Here is a 22,214-nt window from a genome sequence, read left to right on the forward strand (position 1 = left end):
CTGTTCTGTTTTTGCAGCTTCAAAATTTTTGCTGAATATTTTACCGCGCGTAATGAACGCAACACCGAGATTTATGATTTTTTTTGGGGGGAAAAAGTACCCATTACATGAGTAAATACGGTACATTTGCGGCGCGTAGCGTTCCGTCGCTTTGGAACAGCTGGAGGAAACGTGAACAGCGCAGCCGTGCGACGGATGCATTTTTTTTTTTCAGTGGTGATATAATGCTTGATGGGCTTGCGGCAACGCACGGCGCCGGTCACGTATCTCTGTGATATGCGGTGTCTCTTGGTATCAGAACTCCTACACACTGAAGAGCGTTTGGGGCGATCGCTTCTGAATGCCGTGGATCTGCAGTAGGGTGTAACACTGCCCAGGAGTGCTTTGTTATATCTCAGTCTTCACCCCAGCCGCCGCGGTGGCTGACTGGTTATGGCGCTCGGCTGCTGGCCCGAAAGACGCGGGCTCGATCCCGGCCGCGGCGGTCGAATTTCGATGTATGCGAAATTCTAGAGGCCCGTGTACTGTGCGATGTCAGTGCACGTTAAAGAAACCCAGGTGGTCGAAGTTTCCGGAGCCCTTCACTACGGCGTCTCTCATAGCGTGAGTCGCTTTGGGACGTTAAACCCCAATAAACCACAAACCAATCAGTCTTCACCTGGATTTCATGGGCAGTGTCGAAACTAAACCGGGACGTAAGACGATGGGACTAATCTCTCACTTCCGACATCGACGAGAACTAAAACATTTTTTATTGCTCAAATCAGAAGCAGCCGTAAGAATTGCGTACGCGATCTGCTGGCTTTTTTCAGGGGAAATATCAAGAAAGGCACCACTATTTGGAAAAAAACAACAACGCAGTGATATTCTTATTTTATCTGTAGTAGTTTAATCACATTGCAAATTTTATACATTGTAGCTAAAGTGAAAGACAATCTGAGGAGAGGAAACGCGTTTGCCCAGCATACGGGATGCACGATTTTCATATGGCGTATTTTCGATGCTCCGTATAGCACTGCTCATGGGAACAGCTGCGCCCACCTGCAGATATTTTAGAGCCAAATCTCTATTCTTCGCACAACTCCAAAGGTCAAGTTTGGTGGGCGTTTGACCTTGAGCCGGCGGAGCGATGAGACAAGTGACGTCATACCACGTGACTCTTTGGAGAGGCGCCGCAGCTGCGCTCGCTGGGAGCCTCGCCGCTGCTGTACCATGTGACTTGCGGGTTGTAACAGCTGCTTCGCTGCCGCTCGGTCGCTTCGTCTCGCCATGGATGAGGCGCGCGCCGGACTGACTGCGGCGCCAAACCATGCGTAACCATGCTTAGTCGAGCTTTCGCTTGTATCACTATGTTTAACAAGCGCTAAACCTCGGTTAGATTTTTTTTCTGTGTTCTGCATAGGGCTTTAAGCAGGTGGTCACAAAAGATGCACACAGCTCGTTGAGAATTACTGCCGTGGTGTATTTAATGATTATGGTCAGAAAAGCTGAAAACAAAACAAAAAATCACTCCAAAGGGTTCAGAAGTTGACGTGACTGTTGGTATGCAGGAATGAGCGTTCACGATCCTTCTCAGGTAAAAAAGAAAAAAAAACAATCCGGGAGTGTTCCCTGTAACGCGTTCGTTAAATCAGATGAGGACGTCTTTTGTTGCATTTAGCCTGCTTCAAGGTTGGGAAGAGCTTGTTGAGTCGAAATGGGGAATGCTGCTAGGATTCGGTGGCTGATAGTCAAGGCTTGGTTATCAAGTGTGTTCCTGGTGTTAGCCAATGATTTCAGAAGTAAAAAGGTTTATTAAATTTCAGCCTGCACCGGCAGTCCGACTCGACAGGGTTTCATAGAACTTAATCTGTACTGATGTCACTGTCTTTGAAAACTCTGGATGATTTTATAAGATGGTGAGCTTTCTACAGAAGCACAAAAACATCGAAAGGCAGCCTCCCCAAAGATCAGGTTCAAAAAATAGCGCACAGACGGGAAAAACATCGAAGAAACATCGTATGCCTGCCAAATCTTGCTATTTCACAGTGATGTGTTCGATTTTTTAGGGTTTAAAAAATATTTGCCGTCCCGACAGTTTACGATTTTATCTGTGCGTATTGCTTTAGAAAATAAATTAAAAATGCTGCTGTGCTGCTGAAGTTTAACGCTGTGCTGTTTACTTGTTGAGGGGGTGGGACAACAGCTGGTTTTGTCACCAGCTGCACAAAGCCATTCCTCTCAAGTGCGTCGTTGGTGCGTTGCGGCAGCGCGATATAGGGAAAAAGAGTACTTTTGAAGTGTTTATCCCTAGTTACCGTATGCGATTCGCGCGCATTCGAATGTACCGCGAGGGAAAAAAAAACTCACCAGTTGGTGTGCGAATTGAATGGCTTATTATTGGAGGCATCAGGTGATCTTCGAGCTAGCTTCTTTCGCTCAGAGTTTAAAAACTTCCTGCTCAAGCAGTCAAGCTGTCGCGATTGGAAAACGTGTCCATCCGGGTTCCTTCTGAATCACGGTGCTACACTTCAGTACTGTAAGGTGCTGAACGCTAATATGCCAGGAGCTCCAGCATTTGAGCACAGCCATACAGAGTGCGAAATAGTACAGAAGTGGACAGCGGGCCTACACTCAATTCCGTTCCCATGTGTCAAAAAGTTTCCTTTAGGAGTTACAGGGCGCACAGTGCAACCATTCTGAACAGTTAAGCGGCCAATAATTCAGCCAGAGCTTTCTCAGAAAGGCAAATACAGCAACCATTCTCGTTTCTGGCACCGCCTTACGCTTGTGAATCGCGCACATAAAAGTTCCGTTCCAAGCTACAAGCATTAATGAAGAAACGGAACACATGAGGTGAAGAACAAATTTTCATGTTTTTGTTCTATTTTAGGTGCTGTCCACAAAAGGTAGAAGGCGCATGTCCAATCGACATTTTTAATTACAACGAAAAAATATCATTACGGAAGACCCGGAAGAACATATCCGAGCTTACTTCCTGAAAAAAACCTTTTCTGAAAAAAATGGCTGTGGTTTAGCTCAGGTTAAACCTGGAGTGACGATATATCTACAGCTGGCCGAGTGGAACTTGCTCAGTCGAATTTCAAAGTCGGTCTTTCGCCGCTGCGTTTCGCTGGGCGTTCCTTCATCTTCGTCCCTGGACATGGATTCACTCTCTCCCCCTCTCCACTCCTTCCCCACTCGGTTTCGCCGGCGTGCCGCGGGCAGCTGCCACGCTGAAGGCTCGAAATGCCAGCGTAATGTAGGCGCGCGGCGCGCACACCAGCTGCGTGCTCTGACGTCACTCTGCGCATGCGCACAACTGACGAGGCGGGCGGTGTCTGCTCCGCCGTCGGCGCAGCGGATTGCAGCGGCGAGGCGCGCGGCGCGCACACCAGCTGCGAGCTATGACGTCACTCCGCGCATGCGCACAGCTGGCGGAGCGGTGATGCCACGGCTCAGCGCGCAGCCACGCTGACCTCGCGAAGTGGCTGGTGTAGTGTAGCTATCGCTACAAAAATCACAAAGCCATCTTCGTGGACGGGCTGGTTTTCCGAAATTCGCGAAACTTGAACTTTGGACCGCTATAAAATCAACTTGTTTGCACCTAGCTGCCCAGGTATTTTTCTGACGACACACCACGAACAGCGTAATGAGGCAATCTGTATAATTTTGTCTCCCAGGATGGGTGTCAAGTAAAGAAAAGTTAAACGTGACATATTTGGAAAAAATGTTCAAAATATTGAGGGGTGCGTCTCCACAAATTTGAAACCTGTAGAAGCCTTAAACTTTCAGATATGAGTATGTGTTCTGCTGGCAATATCCATACTCATTTTGGAGTGCCTGGTAGGAGTCATTCATATCTTAAAATGCATTCGATGGCAAGCAAAGCACGTGTGTTGCCAAATTTTGAAAATTATTTTTGAAAAAGGCCACCCTAAATTTATTTTTAACTGTCAGAAATGATGTATCAAAACATGCTGAATCGCATGCTTAAAAATATGTTGCATTATTTTTGAGTTTTTAGACTAACAGAATAGCAATTATGACCCTCTTAAGGAGATTTCTGCTACTAGAGCAACGGATTAGAAGGGTCGGGTCCCAATTTGAAACGAGTATAAGTGGTCAATGAATATGGAAAAACTTCACTACCTTTGAAAGAGGCCGTGCAATCACTATGCAATCATTGTCACGCAAATATCGGCTTATATTCAAACCAATGGCTTCAAACCATTTTATTTATGTAAGTGACGCAGCAAGAAGTTTCGCTTCACAAAAGGACTGAATTTCGCAGGTGATCTATTTGTAATATAGTATAGCTAACAAAGAAAAAACCTCGACATAAGCTTCTGACGAACGGTTTACTCTATATTCACTTCTTTTTCTAGTGAATTTGTGCAAAACATATTAGACGGAAAGCGTATAGACCTCAAAGTCCCTATGATCAGACAGGACGCGAGTATGAATAGCTAAATTATGCTGACTTAATGAAATGAAACTGAGTTTACCAGCAGGACAGCACAACGCGACACAGGCGCCAAGCACAGAAAATGTTCAGCGCTACAGTGGGCGATTACAGTCCGGAGCGTGCGCTCATCAATCGCAAGTGCTGCACGAGCAAATCATCTTCATTGCAAAACATTGCTGCATGTGCATTTGCGTCGCAGACCGAATGCGAACATACACAAAGTAGGGAGCATTCGTAGCGCAGTGTTACCTCGCGGGGGCGTGGTGAAGTTCTTGACAGAAAAGAAGTAACAGCGCTTTTTGAAGACGGGACAGAGAACGAGACAGGAAGCCTTGTTATTTTTCTTTTCGGTCAACATGTACCAACGAGCCCGTATTATCCCTCTTATTGAAGTTATTACAGACGTGTAGTGTGCGTCTGCTGAAAGGGAAAGTTCGTCTTTGCTATCCCGCTTCTTTCCGTTGGTGTTCTCAAAATCCTTGGCGGTAGTGTTGAGCTGACTTCTCTATATCGATGTATTACTGCGGGATTATCGCTTCCTATTTAAAGCAAACCTAGTGAGAAGTATTTTTCAGATATTTTTATCGTCTCTATGTATTACGCGCGGACTCCTTTTGGTGGCGCTGTTTTCTGCTTGTCAATGCAGTCTACGGATCGTGTAAAGAGAGTGGATGCACTTGCTTTTTTTAGGGGGGCGAATAATGTTTCAAAGATTTCAAGCTTCTAGTACTTTCAAAAAGAAAATGAGTGCCGATAATGCTTTTCATTCGCAATATTCCCGACTTTATTTCCCTCGCTTCATCAAGAAATACTTGATAGTCCATGTTTATACGTTAAGCAATTTTTTTTTTCCGAATCCACCGTTCTGCTTACATACACCTGTACTTGCGATGTGCCGGTCCGATGCACTGCCTTAAGTGCCATGTCTGAATGCTAGACACAGCGGGAACAGAAACTCATTCTTTCTGCTGCGCTTCTCTGAGTGCTTCAACATCAGCTTTCGGGTTGTGAATAAATGTGATCTTCGGCAGCTTATTAGTCAGTGCTTCTTCCATTTCAGGCGCTGACTTGATGGTGACTGTATACATATAGCGTGCCCTCGGATATTAATGCAGCGTGGCTTGATGCCTCACAGGGCCCCCGATTCCATTGCAGGCATTTTTTTGCCGTACCCAGTTGTCGTGAACAGCCACTTTGTAAAGTCCAGTGGTTGCGTTGGAGCTCATAAAGTTGGTACATGTTTTTAACGTGGCTTGCTGCGCCGTCGCTGACATACGTCACGTTAGTATATAAAGTCACCGTATCGTCTAGCCACTAGTGGGCTTTACTGAGAACGTAAAACGCGTGATCCGAATCATAGGTTGTGTCGTTAACTATGATAGCCAAATTATGGTTTTTATTCCTTTTCGTGACGACGCAAGCGAATATAGAAACCTGGCATTCCTTCCAGTTTCTTGTTTCTTCCGGAAATACAACAGTCCTGTTTTCTGCAAAGTTGAAGTGGGGGACAACGGTACTATTCTGCAAAAACTCCTTTTCCTCGCTAATGGCTTTCTCCTGAAGACTGCTCACGTAGTCGTGTGTTGTCCATTTTCTCAGGCACTCCTGGAGGCGCTCCATAAATTTTTTTTTCTCCTCGAATAATCTGCGCAATACACTATCTATTTTGACTATCCTCCTTAGCCATAACAGCGAACGAAGACAAGAGACGCCGGTGAACCGTAGCCGACTGTGCTCACGGTCAGCTGAACGCGGCCGGGGCACTCGCATGAAAGCAAGGCTCATATTGCTCGGAGCAAATTCCATTGCTTCGAGCTGCGAGAGGGAAACCGCGAACGAGCAAACTTCTTGAGCCGTTCCATGCCTCTCCCCGACACACCGCGTTCGCTCAAGGGCGAAGTTCAAGGCTTCGCCCGTCGTTTCGTAGACATCATCCCGGCTGCTCGATATAGACCACGGAGCAAGACTATATAGGAGGGGAAACTCCCGTCAGCGCGAGCGAGCGCAGGCGACCAGATAAAGTCACAATTGTATGCGCCGACGGGGTCGCATGCAGTGGCGGCGCCATGCGGCGCGTCGTAGAAGCAGCAGCGAAAAAAAAAAAATGCAGCGCCCGGGCAGGCGGCTCCGGCGCGCTCTCCGGCGGCGCGCGCTCAAAGCAGACGACAAGCAGACGCCGTGACGTTGTATTTCTGCGCCCTTAAGCTAAACAGCAACAGTTCTTGACGGTGTCTGTGCTCAGATGGTTGAAGCGTAGCACCAGTTGCTCTTCGGGCTACCACCGGTAAAGAAGTGCGCGAGAATGCCCTCAATAGAAGTCAGGCGCGCACGGCCGAACGGGAGCAACACGCTCGACCGGTTTCCTTGGCAACCGAAACAGGCGGTAGTTTCTTTCCAGGCCGCCAGGCGCCGCCAGCATGATAGTGGCGGCGCGGGCTTGTGACCTTTTCTGGTCGTCGCATACAGCGGTGTTTCCACTCCTATATAGTCTTCATCCGTGATATAGACCGAGAATCTAAGCTTACCGTCACTGTTTACACGGCTTGGCGCGGGTGGTGCTTCCGCAGGAAGCGAGCGCTGTACTGATACATGAGTGGAAGAGCGAGCACGGCAGTTTTAGGAACTGAGCGCGAATCCCAGGGGAAGGTAATTAAAAAACAATGAATGTTCTTAGCCGCAAATTTCATTCAAAACCTGCCATTGCAAGATTAATTTGCAGTTCTTTGCTATTCACTCACCACCTGGTCGTTTCAAGTTGGGACCAGATCCTTCTAATCCGTTTCTCAAGTGCTAGCAAAAGTCCCGCTAACAGTGCAACATTTGCTACTCTGTGAGTATGAAAATACAAAAACAATGCAGCATATTTTAAGCTTGCGATTGAGCATGTTTTGAAGCATTATTCCTGAAAGTTAGAAAGAAATTGAAGGTGGACTTTCTTTGTAAATAATTTTCAAAATTTGGCAATGCAAGTGTTTTGCTCGCTGTCGAGTGCATTTTCAAACGTGAAGGAATCCTGCTAGGCACCCCAGAATGAGCACAGATACTGCCAGCTGAACGCATAATCTTATCTCAAAGTTTAGGGTGTCTAGTTATCAAATTTGTGGAGATATACCCCTCTATAATTTGAACATTTTTCAAAATGTGCCGTGTTTACCTTTTTTTTTTTACTCAACGCCCATCCTCGGAGACAAATAATACCCATCGCCTCATTATGCTCTACGGAGAGTGTCGACAGAAAGACATCTGGACAGCTCGGTGCAAACAGTTTCGCAGGTTTCGCGAATTGCGGGAAACCGGCTCGTCCACGAAGTTGGCTTTCTGTTTTTTTTTTTCGTAAATGGAATTTTCTTTCTTCAAAAAGTAAGCTCGGATATGTTCTTCCGTGTGCACTTCCATTGTTATTATTTTTTTTTCGTTCCAATTAAAAGCGTCAATCGGGCATGCTTTTCGATCTGTTGTGGGCAGACCCTTTAGTATCTTTTGGTATCAACCTTACTTATCACGAGCGTTTCGAACATTTTGGGGTTGGCAGGTGTATGGGTTCGTTGCATTCTACTTTCCTTTTTTGCGCTGTTTTCTTAACAGGATCTCGCACCACATAGCGCAACGCCAAACTGGCATTGCTTTCCCTGTAACGCCATTCGCTTGTGTGCCGTCGTGCTTTTTCGGTTGGATTACATTTTACCGCCTAGATACAGCATGTTTCACCGTTATGCATGTCCTCAAGTGTCATCCAGCATGCAGCAAGTAGAGACAAAAGTACACGCGAGCCAGGAGCAGTCAGTGCAGTACAATGTGTTCTATTTACACTCCTCAAGGCTGAAGGTGGAACAAAAATAAAAAAATGGCTCGTGGTTTAGCATTGCTAAGCTCGAAATATTGTCAGGAATATTGTGCACGTTTTTTGCAGGCGGACTCCACCGCCACGTACCTCAAAGCGCGTCTGACGTGTCACTGACCTAGGGAGCCAGTTATGCGCCTTTCCTTTCCTCATAATCGACTGAGTCTAAACCTTGCGGTGGTTTTGTGGAAAGGGAAAACGCATAACTGTCCCAATTCGTAGGTGGACGCTACCGCCTGCTCACAGCGCGATTGAGGTGTCGTCTGACCCAGTGAACCAGTTACGCTTGCTACTCAGAGGCTTCACGCACATACACAGAAACACACACAGCTGAAACCCGGGAGGTGCGGCTAGAAGTGCTTTCGCACTAAAAGAGACGTGTGTCATCCTACAATCGCAGTGGTGCTCGAGTTGAAATCGAGTGAACGGGGTTTTTGTACTTTACACAGAGGCGGCTACATGGGAACAGAATTTTGGCCTCTGGCTCTCGTATGCTTGCTTATCAGCGCAGTACAAGTGGCTTCACTGTTAGCCAGGGAGAGAAACTTTAGTTTCCCGACGAAAAGAAATATTGAAAAAAAAAATAATGGTGACTTACGTTTTTAGTGAAAATAAAGTTATGGAAATGCGCATGCCCCATCCCTACATCTACTCTATACTACTCCTTTTAAGAGCTCATCATAAACGCTCCCTTGATCCAACAGAAAAGCAACTAGGCTACGAAGGATGCTATAGCGGATGACTCGATTTAGGCGGTACGGGGTTCTTTTGCGCCCACAAAAAGCAAGGTTTGCAGGTGCCTTTTAACAGAAATGTTGCAATATAAGAAACAATGGCGAGAGCGATATTCCTGACCCAGTTGTGCGCGGAGAGGGAAGCGTTGTTACGTGCGCCTCACGTGCAGCGTCTCCTCTTTTCCATCCGGGTTCGCGCGCAGGTGCATGGAGAGCTTGGAGCCCAAGACGCCCAGCTGGACGGAGAACGACCTGCTGGTGCTCATCACCGAGTACTGGAAGCGCAAGGACATCCTGCGCGCCAAGGCGTCGGAGAGCGTGACCAACCTGCAGAAGCGCGAATGCTGGATCGAGATCACCGAGGTGGTCAACGCGCGCTGCTTCACTCCGCACACGAAGAAGACCATGGACCAGTTGAAGCGCAAGTGGGAGAAGACCATCATGCTCGCCAAGAAGGCCGCGCTCAACATCCAGAAGCGATCCGGTGGGTCTTGAGCATGGCGCCTCTATGGGAAGGCGCTGAGAGCTCCATCGCGCGGTCGCTTTTTCTCTGACTGCCATATCATTTCATTACTTAACCGTTCTCATGGCACAGCGCAATGTTCCATCATTCGCAACGTTTTTTGTGCGCCTAGTTAATAATTATGCTTCGGCGTGATTATTTTATAATGGTATACATTCTGTTGTTTAAAAAAAGCTGATTTCGGGAGTGGGGTTTAGTGGAGATAAACATTAACCAAGACAGAAGCGTTGCTTGAAACATGGGGACGTCTACCGGGCCACGCACCTGTTGCGTTACAGTGTTGACAAGGAGGAACAAATAATGGAAAGTGTGCGTGTCACGCAAGGTAAAATTTCTCAAAAAATTGTAGTGAAACTTCCTGGCTTGGCTCAGGCGCGGACGTATCAATGCCTTGTGGGTCCATTTGGTTAGTAATGTTCGTATTCTGCCGTGGTGTATATAGCTACAAGTTCCGTCTGGCCCTTTTGATGTCCATGCACGGTGGCCAACGTTCTGGAAGCGGTCGCACGGCAGCTCTCGCCGGGACAGCCGGCAAACACCGCCTGCGCACCGGCCGGCATCTGCCTGAGTTTGGCGTCTCCTTGGCGTCGCTGCAGGTAACCTGTCAGACTTGGCGCCGGCCTACCAGCTGGCCTTGTCCATAGTCTGCGAGGATTTCCCGGCCTCCCTGGAATGCGCGAACGGCCTCGCCGCAGCTGATGTGCCCTCTCTCGCTGAGCACCCGAACGCTGGCGGATACATCGACGAGGTGTCCAGGTACGGACCTGAGATTACTCCCGACTGAAGCGTTGCCGTCTGTGTTAATTATTCGCCGCGAGTAGCCCTCCTGTTTGAATGCGGTAAGGAAACCGGACAGAGCGCGAGTAGGAGAGAGCCGCTGTCAGTCTACAGTCCGCAACAGGCGGCTGGCGCATGCATTCTCCCTCTGGCGGCGTTTACACGTACGGGACAAAAGCTCATCGCATTCGCTGCTTCAGAGAGGCTCAAGTTCTGTCTTACAATTTGCTGGCACTGTAATACCAGCTGTTTCAGGGAAGCCCGCGACTAATTTTTTTTTTAAAAACAAACTTTTTGAGGTATGAAGACGGCTTTTGTGGCAGACTAATGCCAGCGTCGGCGGTCATCAGAAAACAGGTGAATAAAGCAACCACTCCAGTGCACGCAGCTATCGAAAAAGTGTGATTTGGCGAGTCACAGCGCCAAAGGTAATCGCGTTCTCTAAATCTGGAAACTAATGTAGCTATCACTAACGACCGGCTACAAATTTCGAATTGCGACGGGGTGTCTAACAGTGATAGTTGAAGAGTTAATTATCAGAAATTATTTAAGGGGTGGTCTTCCCTGAAACACCTTGTATAGAAGCTACATTCAGCGCCCGCAAATAAGGGCCGAATTGCATCTCGTTCGCAAAAACCGTTCGTGAGTGCTCGTGGCAGTCACTTCGGCAGCCGTGACGGGCCGAATGCGATAGTATAGAACTGCTGGCCAATCACAGAGTGCAAGCAGCTTTCGGGGTTCGGCTCATGATTTGCTGGTGCCTCAAGGAGGCTCACGTACTTGATGATGAGGTGGAGCATTTGATGAGGAGCCTGGAATTCGTTGGCACGCCTCTGCGCCGTTGGTTGCGCTCGACACCGTTTGTGTAGCGTCGGTTTTGATTCACTTCCGAGTTAAACACACAAACATCGAGAGCAGGGGCGTAGCACTTCATTGTTGATGGCGCTCCCCGCATTCACGTGCGCGATGACTGTATCTGGGTGCTCTACAGTGTTAAAAAAAGAAGTGTGAAAAGTACCTGCTCTTGCAGATACTTCTCGCCCGTCAGGTCATCACAAGAAGATGCAGACTTTAATAAATTACATTGGCGTTTACATTGGCGATGAGGAGATTCGTCTTTACTCCTTTTGGTTCTATCAGGCCCCCTTTAACAGCAAAACATATCATGCGCACCAGTGTTGCACTCACGTGAGTATGCAAATATACCGGCGTGCAGCTCATTCTTAGCAGTTTTTTGTAATGTTTGGGCCAGAAAAAATTAACAAAAATAGGTAAACAAATAAGCACATTGCTGTGCACCGCCGCTGGGGCAAGGCTGTAGCAAAAAAAAAAAGGCTGTGGTTTAGGATTGGTTAAACCCGGAGTGACGCGATAGCGACAGCTGGCCGAGTGGAACTCGCTCAGTCGAATTGCAAAGTCAGTCTTTCGCCGTTGCGTTTCGCTGGGCATTCCTTCTGCATCTTCGTCCCTGGACGTGGATTCACTGTCCCCCCCTCGGTTTCGCCGGCGCGCCGCGCCGCCGGCAGCTGCCACGGTGGTCACGGCGCCGTCACGCTGAACGCTCGAAATGATAGCTTAACGTAGGCGCGCGGCACGTACACCAGCTGCGTGCGGTGACGTCACTCCGCGCATGCGCACAGCTGGCGGAGCGGTGGTGCTACAGCTCAACGCGCAGCCACGTTGACATCGAGAAGTGGCTGGCGTAGTGTAGCTATCGCTACAAGGCAGATAAAACGTTCGTTGCAAACCTCCCCTGTATGCAACAATTGCGGCCGGTGGCAGCGGGGCCGCATAGGCACTCGGCAGGGCGGTAAAACGTGTGTCGTGGTCCTTTCGCAGCATGGTGATAACGGAGCTGGAGGAAGAGTCGTCCGGCGACGGGCCGCCGTTGCCCAAGGGAGACAAGGCGCAGCCGCTCAAGGCCGACGTGCTGGGCGAGGCTGCCGAGGGCGCGCCGCACCCGCTGGGCAGCCGGGGCTACCCCGCTCTGTCCGCCGGTTCCGAGGACGGTGCCGCCGACGGCCACCACCCCCAGCAGCACGAGGCCCACGACGCGTCCGCCGCCGAGTTCGTGAACAATTTTCGGAAGCGCAAGTGGGAGCAGGACCTGATCGAACTGCAGAAGGAGAAAGTGCGTCGCCAGATCCAGTACCACAAGGTGCAGCACGAACTCCAGATGAGCGTGCTCCGGTCGCAGATGGAGTTCTGGGAGATGAAGAAGTCTAAGCTGGCCGCCGAAATACGCCAAGGCGGTATCCCCACGTCGCCGCCGTCGGAGGACGCGAACGCTTCGGCCACGTAGCTTCGGTGCCAGAGCATGTCCTGGAAGAGCAGGCACCCCGCAGTAGTGCTGCTGGGCGTTGGGGGAAATTCGGGGTGGGGCTACTGTGTTCATCTGCACGTGTGCTCATCTCACGGCCTTTCATTGCCATCCCTGTCACGAAAGTCCCGTGTTCCTTCATCGTCAGTTTTGGGTCACATTCGCTTGCTCGAAATGCCTCGCCATACGATGGACATGCAAAGACCGCGGCATCTGTCGCACAGCGATACAACTTTTCCTTCCCCCGAGGAGTATGTGCCTGCTGCCGGACTCATCACCGTGCTCTGTGTTGTCGAACATTTGCCTGGTCTCAGGCAAGAAGTAAGAGTTCGCACTACTGTGTGTCGTCCTAAATATGGCAGGAATGGAAATGCGTAAACTGAAATGCACCAAGTCATCAAATTAAACATGCTGGTGTGAGAACGACGTCAGGGCTGAATGATTCCATAGGATGTCTTGTAAGAAAAATGAGTGTGGGCATGCATTTTTGCACGGAGCCACTTGGTGGCCGCGACTCCTTCGCCATTCTCGTTTATATCCAGCGCAGCAAGCCTATATTCGTTCTCAGCCTTTTTAGCATAATAAGAAAGATATGTACATATTGGAACCTAGTACGTACCTCTGCAGTGTGTTTAAATATTATGATTAAGATATTTTTGACTTTGAAGCATCGTGACGGTCACAACACAAGGCTTTGAAAGACTCGCAATTCGTCTTCATGCTCGAGGTTTTCTGTCGTCCCAGAATTATTTTGCATCAACCTTGCGGCTGTACAATGCTTTTGAATCGCCTGTTTGCCTAGACCGAAGTTTTTCTCCGTACTTTAGGTTAGCTTTGTCTATCAGATTTTATTCCTGAACGCGACAAAAAGAAAAAAAAGGCTGCGTTATAATGCACACATACGACAACATTCTTGAAATAAAGAATATAATTCTTGCGTGTGTCTGTCTCTTTGCCTTCAGAATGTGCGCCATCAACCTTGGCGACATAGCGTTTCTTCACCGCATTTCTACCACCTCTTCTTCCTCACTAGTTGATATAGTCGCAAGTTGAGTTGCAGCATTGGCTTCCTATGGGCGGTTTTGAAAAGCTTACGTGACGCGCTAAACGTCAGTGTGCGCGCATAGAGTTCAAATACTGACGATATAGAGCTAAAGCTGCGGCCGCATTTGCACGGGCCCCCTCTCCACATTCGTGCTAAGCGTGGTGGCAGCCGCTACTCTGCGAACCAAATACAGGAAGTACTAATCTGGAATTAACGATCTCGCCATGTAACGTATAGTTTTAACCGGTACCCAATGGCCACTACAGACTGAATTTTTGCAACTTTTTTGAGATTAGTATGCTCAGAAAAACGAAAATATTAGTTGCAAGCGCTTTTAGAAGTAGTGGGCCCCCGTTGTGTCTCCTCATTTCCCCTTTTGTGCAAGCATTCTTGGCGGGGGGGGGGTAGCAGAATTTCCTCTGCGCGTTTTGCCCTATCTGCGCGGGCTTGCGATGATTGGGCAAATGCTGAGTGTATTGAGAATTTTCTCAGTTATCGCAAGAATTTCATTTCACAATATTTCACACTATGTCAATTGAATGGGTATATGCGCGTGAAATGAGGGAAGTGTAAATTCAGAATGCGAAAAACGCCCGTGGAGGCGCTGTCTATTCCTATTATACTGCACAGATCTGCCGTGCTTACTTATGCGTAATCCGAGAATTTGAAGACACAGATGTGACGGCGTTCCATATATATATATATATATATATATATATATATATATATATATATATATATATATATATATATATATATATATATATATATATATATATATATATATATATATATATATATATATATATATATATATATATATATATATATATATAAGAGAAGTGGGCACTTCTACAAAGACACTTTTATTTATCAACGTTTCGACCGCGGTGCGGTCTTCTTCAACGCAACGCAACCTACGTTCGTATATATATATATATATATATTGTTTTGGTTTGGTTTATGAGAGTTTAACGTCCCAAAGCGACTCAGGCTATGAGGGACGCCGTATTGAAGGGCTCCGGAAATTTCGACCACCTGGGGTTCTTTAACGTGCACTGACATCGCACAGTACACGGGCCTGTAGAAATTCGACGCCGCGGCCGGTACCGAACCCGCGTCTTTCGGGTCAGCAGCCGAGTATATTCTGTATTGATAACCGCCAGTTAGCTACAGATACGAAGCGGCGCAGTGCCAACAAGCCGCACTCTCGCACTCGCAGAGACCACCTGCAGCAATCTGTCGGGCCCGAACGGAGCATCAGACAGCGGCCATGCACAGCCTTCATCTTCGTGGCGTATGCCATCCTCTGAAAAAGTCAAGTACAGGGCGTCGCTCCTGGATGGTAGGGTCATGTGGGGTGTAGCGTCCGCCATCTACACATGCGGGCAATTAGGGACGCCACAGTGTAGGGCTTCGGATTAATTATACCACCTGGAGTTGTTGTTGCGCGCAGGTAGCTTAAAACCTCCATCGAAATTCGACCGCCGCCGACAGATTGCTGCAGGTGGTCTCTGCAAATGCGAGAGTGCGGCTTGTTGGAACTCCGTGGCTTCGTATCTGTAGCTAACTGGCGGTTATCTAAACAGAATATACTCGGCTTCTGACCCGAAAGACGCGGGTTCGATACCGGCCGTGGCGGTCGATTCAAACCGCGCGATTCAAACCAAGAGAAGAAGCTTGCTCACAAAGGGAGTGCGTTTCCATCAGGACAACGCTTGTCCACACATCGCCTCTGTAACAAACGATCTCATCAACAAATTTGGATGGAATACTGTCACACACCCACCCCACAGCCATGACATAGCTGCAAGTGACTACCATCTCTTCCCTGAATTGAAATACCTGAGTGAGATGCATTTCAGAACCAAAGAGGTACTAAAAAAGAGGTTTTAAGCTACCTTCACTCAACAACAGCTCCAGGCGGTATAAATTAATCCGAAGCCCTACACTATGGCGTCTCTTATAGCCCTCATGTGTAGCTGGGGGACGTTACAACCCACATAACCCTGCCATATAGGAGCGACGCCCTGTACTTCACTTTTTCAGAGGATGGCATACGCCACGAAGACCTGGAGTTCTTCAACGGGCGCGGACGTCGCGCAGCACGCGGGCTTCTTTAGCGTTTCGTCCCAATAAAAACGTGACCGCGGCGGTTGGAATTTCACCCCGGTATATCTCGGGCTCAGCAAACCAACACCAAAGCCACTGATCCACCGCGGCGGGTTCCTTGATGAAACCTAACGCTGCAAGGTGGGCAAATTAATGAAGCGCTTATGTACGTAGAGCGAAGCGTCATAGGACGGCCCATATCGTAGCGATAGGAACGACGCGGTTAGTTTAAACGCTAGCGAGTCACAGCCAGAGTGAGCAAGTAACGATAGCCTGCAAATATCCGCTACGCGCGTGGTTCGGTTATTTCAACTGGCACCACGCAGTCGCTTCATTGGGAGAATGAAATAAAAACTGCATGGATGCCGCGCGGGAACCGAATTGGAGGCAAACGTTTCCTTTGCTTGTGTTCTAATTTTTTTAATTGAACGACTTCTGCTTGTGTGCACCAGTTTATGTAATTCCTTTTGCATCTTTAACCGCGCGACATTAAAAAGTCACCGATGCATAACCAGCACTGCTTCAGAAAGTGTTATGGGGGCCCTTGAGCTGATTCTTGGTGCAAAGATACAGAAATAGATGATTTTCGGAACCTAGACGATTTGTCTCAGAGGCTGGAATTAAAACTTTTCAGTGCGTTTTAACTGAAGTCGGCCGCGCTTGTGAGGTATGCTATTGAATTCGTTGTTCATCTGGCCAAATAATTCAACGCAAATTACAGAACTTGCGTCGCTATTACAGTTTTCCTTAAATGTGAACTGATTGAAAATGCTGTAGGGTAAGGATATTTAGGAGTACTGAATTTTTTTCTTGTTCCTTCGCATGCCGAACATTTTGTTCTGTAGCACAGACATAGGAAAAACAAAGTAGCTCACAAAAAGACCGTTCTTTTCCTGTTTTTTTTTAAATTTAAACCTTTATTAAGTATTCAAGTCGCCACTAGGCTATACTTGAAAAATCTCAAACATAGGGGCTTCGAAAGAGTGAGAAACCATCAGAAAATGGCGGACTGAAACTGAAAAACGCCATGGGAAGAAGACCACATTTGGTCTGAATTTCTTCTCGCTACGTCTTAAAGAAGCAACATGTCACCTTTTCAGGGCACTTTTAAACGTGGAAGCCGTCTCGTAGACTAGTTTTTATGCTGCGACGCGATAGCACCGTCGTAGAGGAGACGGAATGGCCTCGCCAGAGATGAAATCTCTCCAGGGCTTCGTGTGCGCCTAAACATTCTGCGATTATGTAAGCGATTGATTACGCTGAATAGAGATGAATATCTTTTCTGTACGACCTAAGTGCAGCACTCGACGCCCTCCGGGCTCGAGAGGTGGTTTTAATGTTCCCGCTCCTCACACAAGTTACTCGCATAAAGAGGCGCGCGTCCCCTCGTGGCTCGCGCAGGAGGCAGCCTACTTTGGGCGCCGTTTTCCGGTTCCGCCAATGTTTCCAACTCGCGTGCGCACCGCTGGCGGCGCCCGCGGCGGCAGCTGGCCGGAAAGAGGCGACTCGTGTCACTGAACGCGGCGCGGTTGCCGTCAGTGCGCGCGACGTAATCGCCGGACCGGCAAGTTGTAATGCTCCGCGCTGTGTAGCGCGTGAACGCCGCTGAAATAATACCCTACCGAGCGCTTGAAAATGGCAGATGACGAAGGACGTGTGAAGCTGAAGAAGGAGATCGGCCTCTTCAGCGGCGTCATGATCGTGGTCGGCACTATAATCGGCTCGGGAATTTTCGTCTCCCCGACGGGAGTGTTCAAGCACGCTGGCTCCGTGGGCGCGTCGCTCGTCATATGGGTCCTCTGCGGTCTCTTTTCTATGATGGGCGCCGTCTGCTACGCCGAGCTGGGCACGTCTATTCCCCGCTCAGGCGGTGACTACGCGTACGTGCTCGAGGCGTTCGGGCCGCTCACCGCGTTCCTCAGGCTCTGGGTGACGGTACTGGTGGTGCAGCCGGCCACCCTGGCCGTCCTCAGCCTCACGTTCGCCACGTACATGGTGAAGCCCCTGTACCCGGACTGCGAACCGCCGGACCTGGCGCTCCGGCTCATGGCCATCGTCTGCCTCTGTAAGTATCGGCGTGCTTCGCGCACCCGCGACGCAGCCACGCTGCTCTCCAGACGTGCGTGCATGCCGGTAAAGCGCGCGTGAATTCGAACCTGCAGCAGCGCCGGCCTGAGGCAATGTGCGCCGGATGTGGCGTCATCTTCGTTTTCCTTTCGCGCGAGGCGTTCCGTCTCTTCGGGGCAGCAGGCAACGTGACAGGAAGAGCCCTGTTGCGAACCTTCTTTGCTTCGTGGGCAAATGCTTGAGCCGTTGCACGTGACGACGCATGAGGCCGGTCACATGGTTTCGTTAAATGCGGTGTCTTTTGATATGGGGCATTGCCGCTAGTAGCGACGCAGCGAATATTATCGAATGAGGTGATCGCGTCTGAATTCTTGGCGTTTACAGTGTGGTGAAACTGCCTAGGCGTTCCTCAGGCTCCGTTCAAGTGAATTTCATGGGCAGTGTCGAAGCTTGGGTTGAATGGCGATGGGAGTAGTATCGCTTGCGATATGGACGAGAGCTAAAGCATGCTTATTGCTAAATGCGTAAGCAGCTGAAAACGACTGGGGAAGATGTTCCACTGGATCGTGAAGCGTACAGCCTTGGACAAATGTTTACGGGATGCAGGTTCCCGAAAAAAAATCCATGCGGTAAGGCAAATCAAGTGAATGAAAAGAATAGAAGCATGATGGGTCATGCATGCTCCCTATGCTGGAATGAATACCTCCTGACTGTGATAGGCAACACAGATATAATTTTTTTTCCACAAATCCGCATCCCGTAAAATTTTGTCCATGACTGTACATTATTAAGGAAGGTACCAATCTTTAAAACCGAAGAAACCAGAGTGTCACGTTTTAAATTGTGATGGCCAGTTGTATTGTCGTTGTATATATTTTAGCCACAGTGATAGAAAATAAGAAAAAACAACGCGCTAGTCATGCGACGGAATACAAGACACCCGGTGTCGCTCACGGTGCTCTACATACCAGCACGGCTGAGGCGGCACTTTCAGCCGTAGTGTGTGGGTAAAGATTGCATAACCGTGCCTTGAGAGTGCTAACCAGTGCCTCTTCTCACTATGCTAGCGAGTGCAGAGAACGCTGCTAGTCTACAGTAACCGAGAGGAACACGGCCAAGGTTTGGAGCAGGAATCTGACTCGTATAGTCCTGTGATGCTATACCTATATGGCGTCACGCACGGTGGCCTGTTTGGCGCAGTCAGCAGAAGCCGGTGATGGCAATATTCGGTTGCTCATTCTAAAGCGGGCTCAGCGGCCACTACGATTCTTCGGTTGTAACTTTATTGGGATACGGCAGCGGTGCCTTCTTGGGAGTAAATAAAAAAAAATCCATATTGCACAGTGCGCACAGAGGCTACGTCTGGAATTCTGTCCAGCATCGGTGGTGTTCTGGATGCAGCAAGGACGGCCAGCATTTTCGGACGATATCTGGGCGTCGTATGCTGATCGTGTAGCACATTAGTGCTGTCCGGGGCTTATTTAACATCCGACTTGGTTCTTCATTAAAGGCGTTTTCTATCCCTTTTCTACCCAAAGCGCCAGTTTGATCTCTCTTGCCAAAGCACCAGGTGGTACCAACCAGTCGCGTATGGACGTCTTCCAGCTCGAGCTCGAAGGCGACCATCCAGGCGGCAAAACACTACGGAGCGAGGCTTGCAACGTGTACAGTACTCACGGATTGAAATAGGACATTCGGAGCGCGTGGCCGTCGCTTCATGGAGCGCCGCCCGTAGACGCTCATGGAACCAAGGTGGTGCATTGTGGTATGGCGCGAGAGGGAGAACATCTACAAAGCAGAATTGTTCCTTCCAGTAGCCAATGAGCCGGCCTGTGGCTTACCACATGCCTGCGTGGCACTGCAAGGCTAGCGCTCCGAATGTCCTATTTCAATCCGTGAGTACTGTACATACTTATCAAGGCTTACGCGCACGGGGGACCGATTGCTGCTGCGACTATAATCTGTCCCAAGCTCGCATGCTTCCAAACCTCGTCTCTTTCTGCCTCGTGTCTAGACCGACCAATCTTTTTGCAGCTTACGAAAGAAACACGCTTTTGCTTGCAACTGCTGACGTTTTTGAAAAAAAAAAAACTTGGAATGTATTCGTCGCGAATTGAAAGCCGCTTCTTCCTGCTGTTCTGCGAGCGGCTAACGTCTTTGCGTTCTCAACAGCAAACCAATTTTAACCTCGCTAGCGCGTCGAGCACTTCAGCCATCCCGTATTAATTTTACCTCACTGGCAGCATGAAAACGCCTGCCTAATACACGAGTGACGGGAAGCACAAAACAAACAAACAAACAAACAAAAACTACCGACACATACGCGGAACCTGCATTTTATTTCAAGCAGTTGTGGCATAATGTGCGGAGCGATCGCTGAAAGCAGGACGATCTGCTGCGGCCTCGTGACATCGGTGAACGTTTTTTGCAGCTGTGCCTAGAGTAGAAGAAACCTTATTTACAAAAGCATGCGGCGTCCCACACTGCGTGTTTATTTGAAGCGCGATTGCTCTGGCGATACGATCTTTTTGTAACCCGAACCGTGGCACTTTGCATCTATTGCTTGGTGGCTGATGCTTTGCTTTCTTGTCTTGCCTTTCTGTTTCCTTTCACCAATTTTATTTGTTCTTCCGTCCTCATCGAACGGAGCTGAGCATGGCATTGAAAGACTGCGATGACGCGGTGGCGGGGTTAGCTGAAAGCATCTCGAGTATTGGCGTCTGCGTGCAGATGCCGCAACCAAATAGCGTCAGTTTAACAGTGTCTCAGAAAGTTGTAGAAGAAACTTGCGCAGTTTATCTGGCGTAATGAAAACTAAAGGCGGCGCTTTTAAAGAGGGCAGGCTCCTAACATGTGGCGCTGAATCGTAGCGGCCTTACGCACGCCCTGACGTATCAAGCTCTTTCAGTTTAACAAGCCGCAGCTGGCGCTCGGGCTCTCCGTGTTAGCGATACCTGTGCGTTGTAGACGCAGCGACCGAGCGTGGGCTTCCGGCCACGTCGCTTCTGCTTGCATTGTTCTGAAGCGGGAACAGGCGTTGCAGCTGGCCGCAGATATATGAAAGAGCGTGCGTCCTCGGAGCTGGTGGAGGGGTTCAGGCACGTCGAGAGATAATCAAGTGAAAGCCTACTACTCGACGTTTCCAACCTCTGTTTGGGAAAGTCAATCAAACATGGTCTGGCCAGCTTGTCTATTGCGTCGGTGCCGGTGCTCATACTTACCCAAGTGTCAGCTCCATGGATTCACAAGTGCCCGTTATAAAGTCGTGCCAAAAGAAAAAAAAAGATAGAGGAGGCCTGTAATAGACAGCTGACCATTCCTGAAAGGTGACGAAAAAAGCTTGGGTCTCAAAATCTCAAAGTGTCGCTTTTGGAACATCGCTTTGGGCGCAGTTCGACGGAGTTTTTGTTGTCGAAAAACAACGAGATCTTTTGTCGTGTGCTTCAGTGACGGCTACGCCCTCACAAGGGCGATCTGCAGATTCCACTCCGGTTAATGATTTGAAGAAGGCGACCGCTTGCGAGGCCCTGAAAAATTGTGTTATGAGTGCCTTCCGTATGCTCCATTGGAAGAATCGTGGAGACAAAGTTAGATGAAGCAAGGAAGACGAAGATTAGTGCGTTGAAAAAAATTTCCTAAAATGGATATTGCTTTCAAAGCGTGTCTTGGCACTTTGGTGTTAGCTGCGGCAATATTGGGCCGCTTAAACGAGCACGAACAGTGGGTTTCATGTTTCTGTAGGAGTATATATTTGCGATGACGTCATGCTGTTAAGCTGTGTTCTGAACAATGTAGGTCGTGAAATAAAATTCTGCTTGCGGCTGATCCGCACCTGTTCCAATTTGCTGCTTTACTCTAGCTTAGTTTCAAGGCACTTTCTTTTTTCACGGTCGTAAACACATACGAAGAAAACGGCGGAATCGCTTATTTCACTGCTTCAGTAAGATGAAACCGAGTTTTGGGTTTAGACATTTGGCATATTTTCGTGCTGTCATATCTAAGCTATCACTGATGTTAGCCTCAGTGATATTTCTTTCGCACGAAGAAATTTTTGATAGCAGGTGATGAGAAAAGGTATCGCGATCATTTTTGCACGCAACATCATTGCATTGTCCACTACACACCTTCCGATACGTGCTTTTACGGTATTTCGTCAGGGCATAAAATTTGAGAAAACTGAATACATAGCGTCTGGTCAGACAACTCTGGTTGTAACAAATGGATAGCTGTTCATTCTGGCAAGCATCGTGGAGAAGCTTCCGAGTACGAAGCAGTTTCAGCGATTGAACGCACGTTAGTTTTTTTTTCTTTTTTTTTTCAGCGAAGCGCGCCAGATACATTGCCGCCA

The 22,214-nt window shown here is 48.7% G+C and overlaps 2 protein-coding genes across 4 annotated transcripts in view; both read left to right on the plus strand.

Annotated features, from left to right (window-relative positions):
- The window catches only part of LOC144114306 (uncharacterized), a 50,003-nt gene extending 36,424 nt beyond the window's left edge, over nt 1-13,579 (plus strand). For all 3 annotated transcript variants that reach the window (XM_077647958.1, XM_077647957.1, XM_077647956.1), the window contains 3 exons: nt 9,226-9,506; nt 10,142-10,301; nt 12,162-13,579. In XM_077647958.1, coding sequence (XP_077504084.1) covers nt 9,230-9,506; nt 10,142-10,301; nt 12,162-12,624 — 900 coding nt within the window. In that variant the 5' untranslated portion in view covers nt 9,226-9,229 and the 3' untranslated portion in view covers nt 12,625-13,579. The remainder of the gene's footprint in view (nt 1-9,225; nt 9,507-10,141; nt 10,302-12,161) is intronic.
- A 3,731-nt stretch (nt 13,580-17,310) lies between these two features.
- The window catches only part of LOC144114308 (large neutral amino acids transporter small subunit 2-like), an 84,595-nt gene continuing 79,691 nt past the window's right edge, over nt 17,311-22,214 (plus strand). The window contains exon 1 of the mRNA XM_077647959.1: nt 17,311-17,864. Coding sequence (XP_077504085.1) covers nt 17,435-17,864 — 430 coding nt within the window. The 5' untranslated portion in view covers nt 17,311-17,434. The remainder of the gene's footprint in view (nt 17,865-22,214) is intronic.

The sequence above is a fragment of the Amblyomma americanum genome, chromosome 1 (assembly GCF_052857255.1).
Source record: "Amblyomma americanum isolate KBUSLIRL-KWMA chromosome 1, ASM5285725v1, whole genome shotgun sequence".
Classification (NCBI taxonomy): domain Eukaryota; kingdom Metazoa; phylum Arthropoda; class Arachnida; order Ixodida; family Ixodidae; genus Amblyomma; species Amblyomma americanum.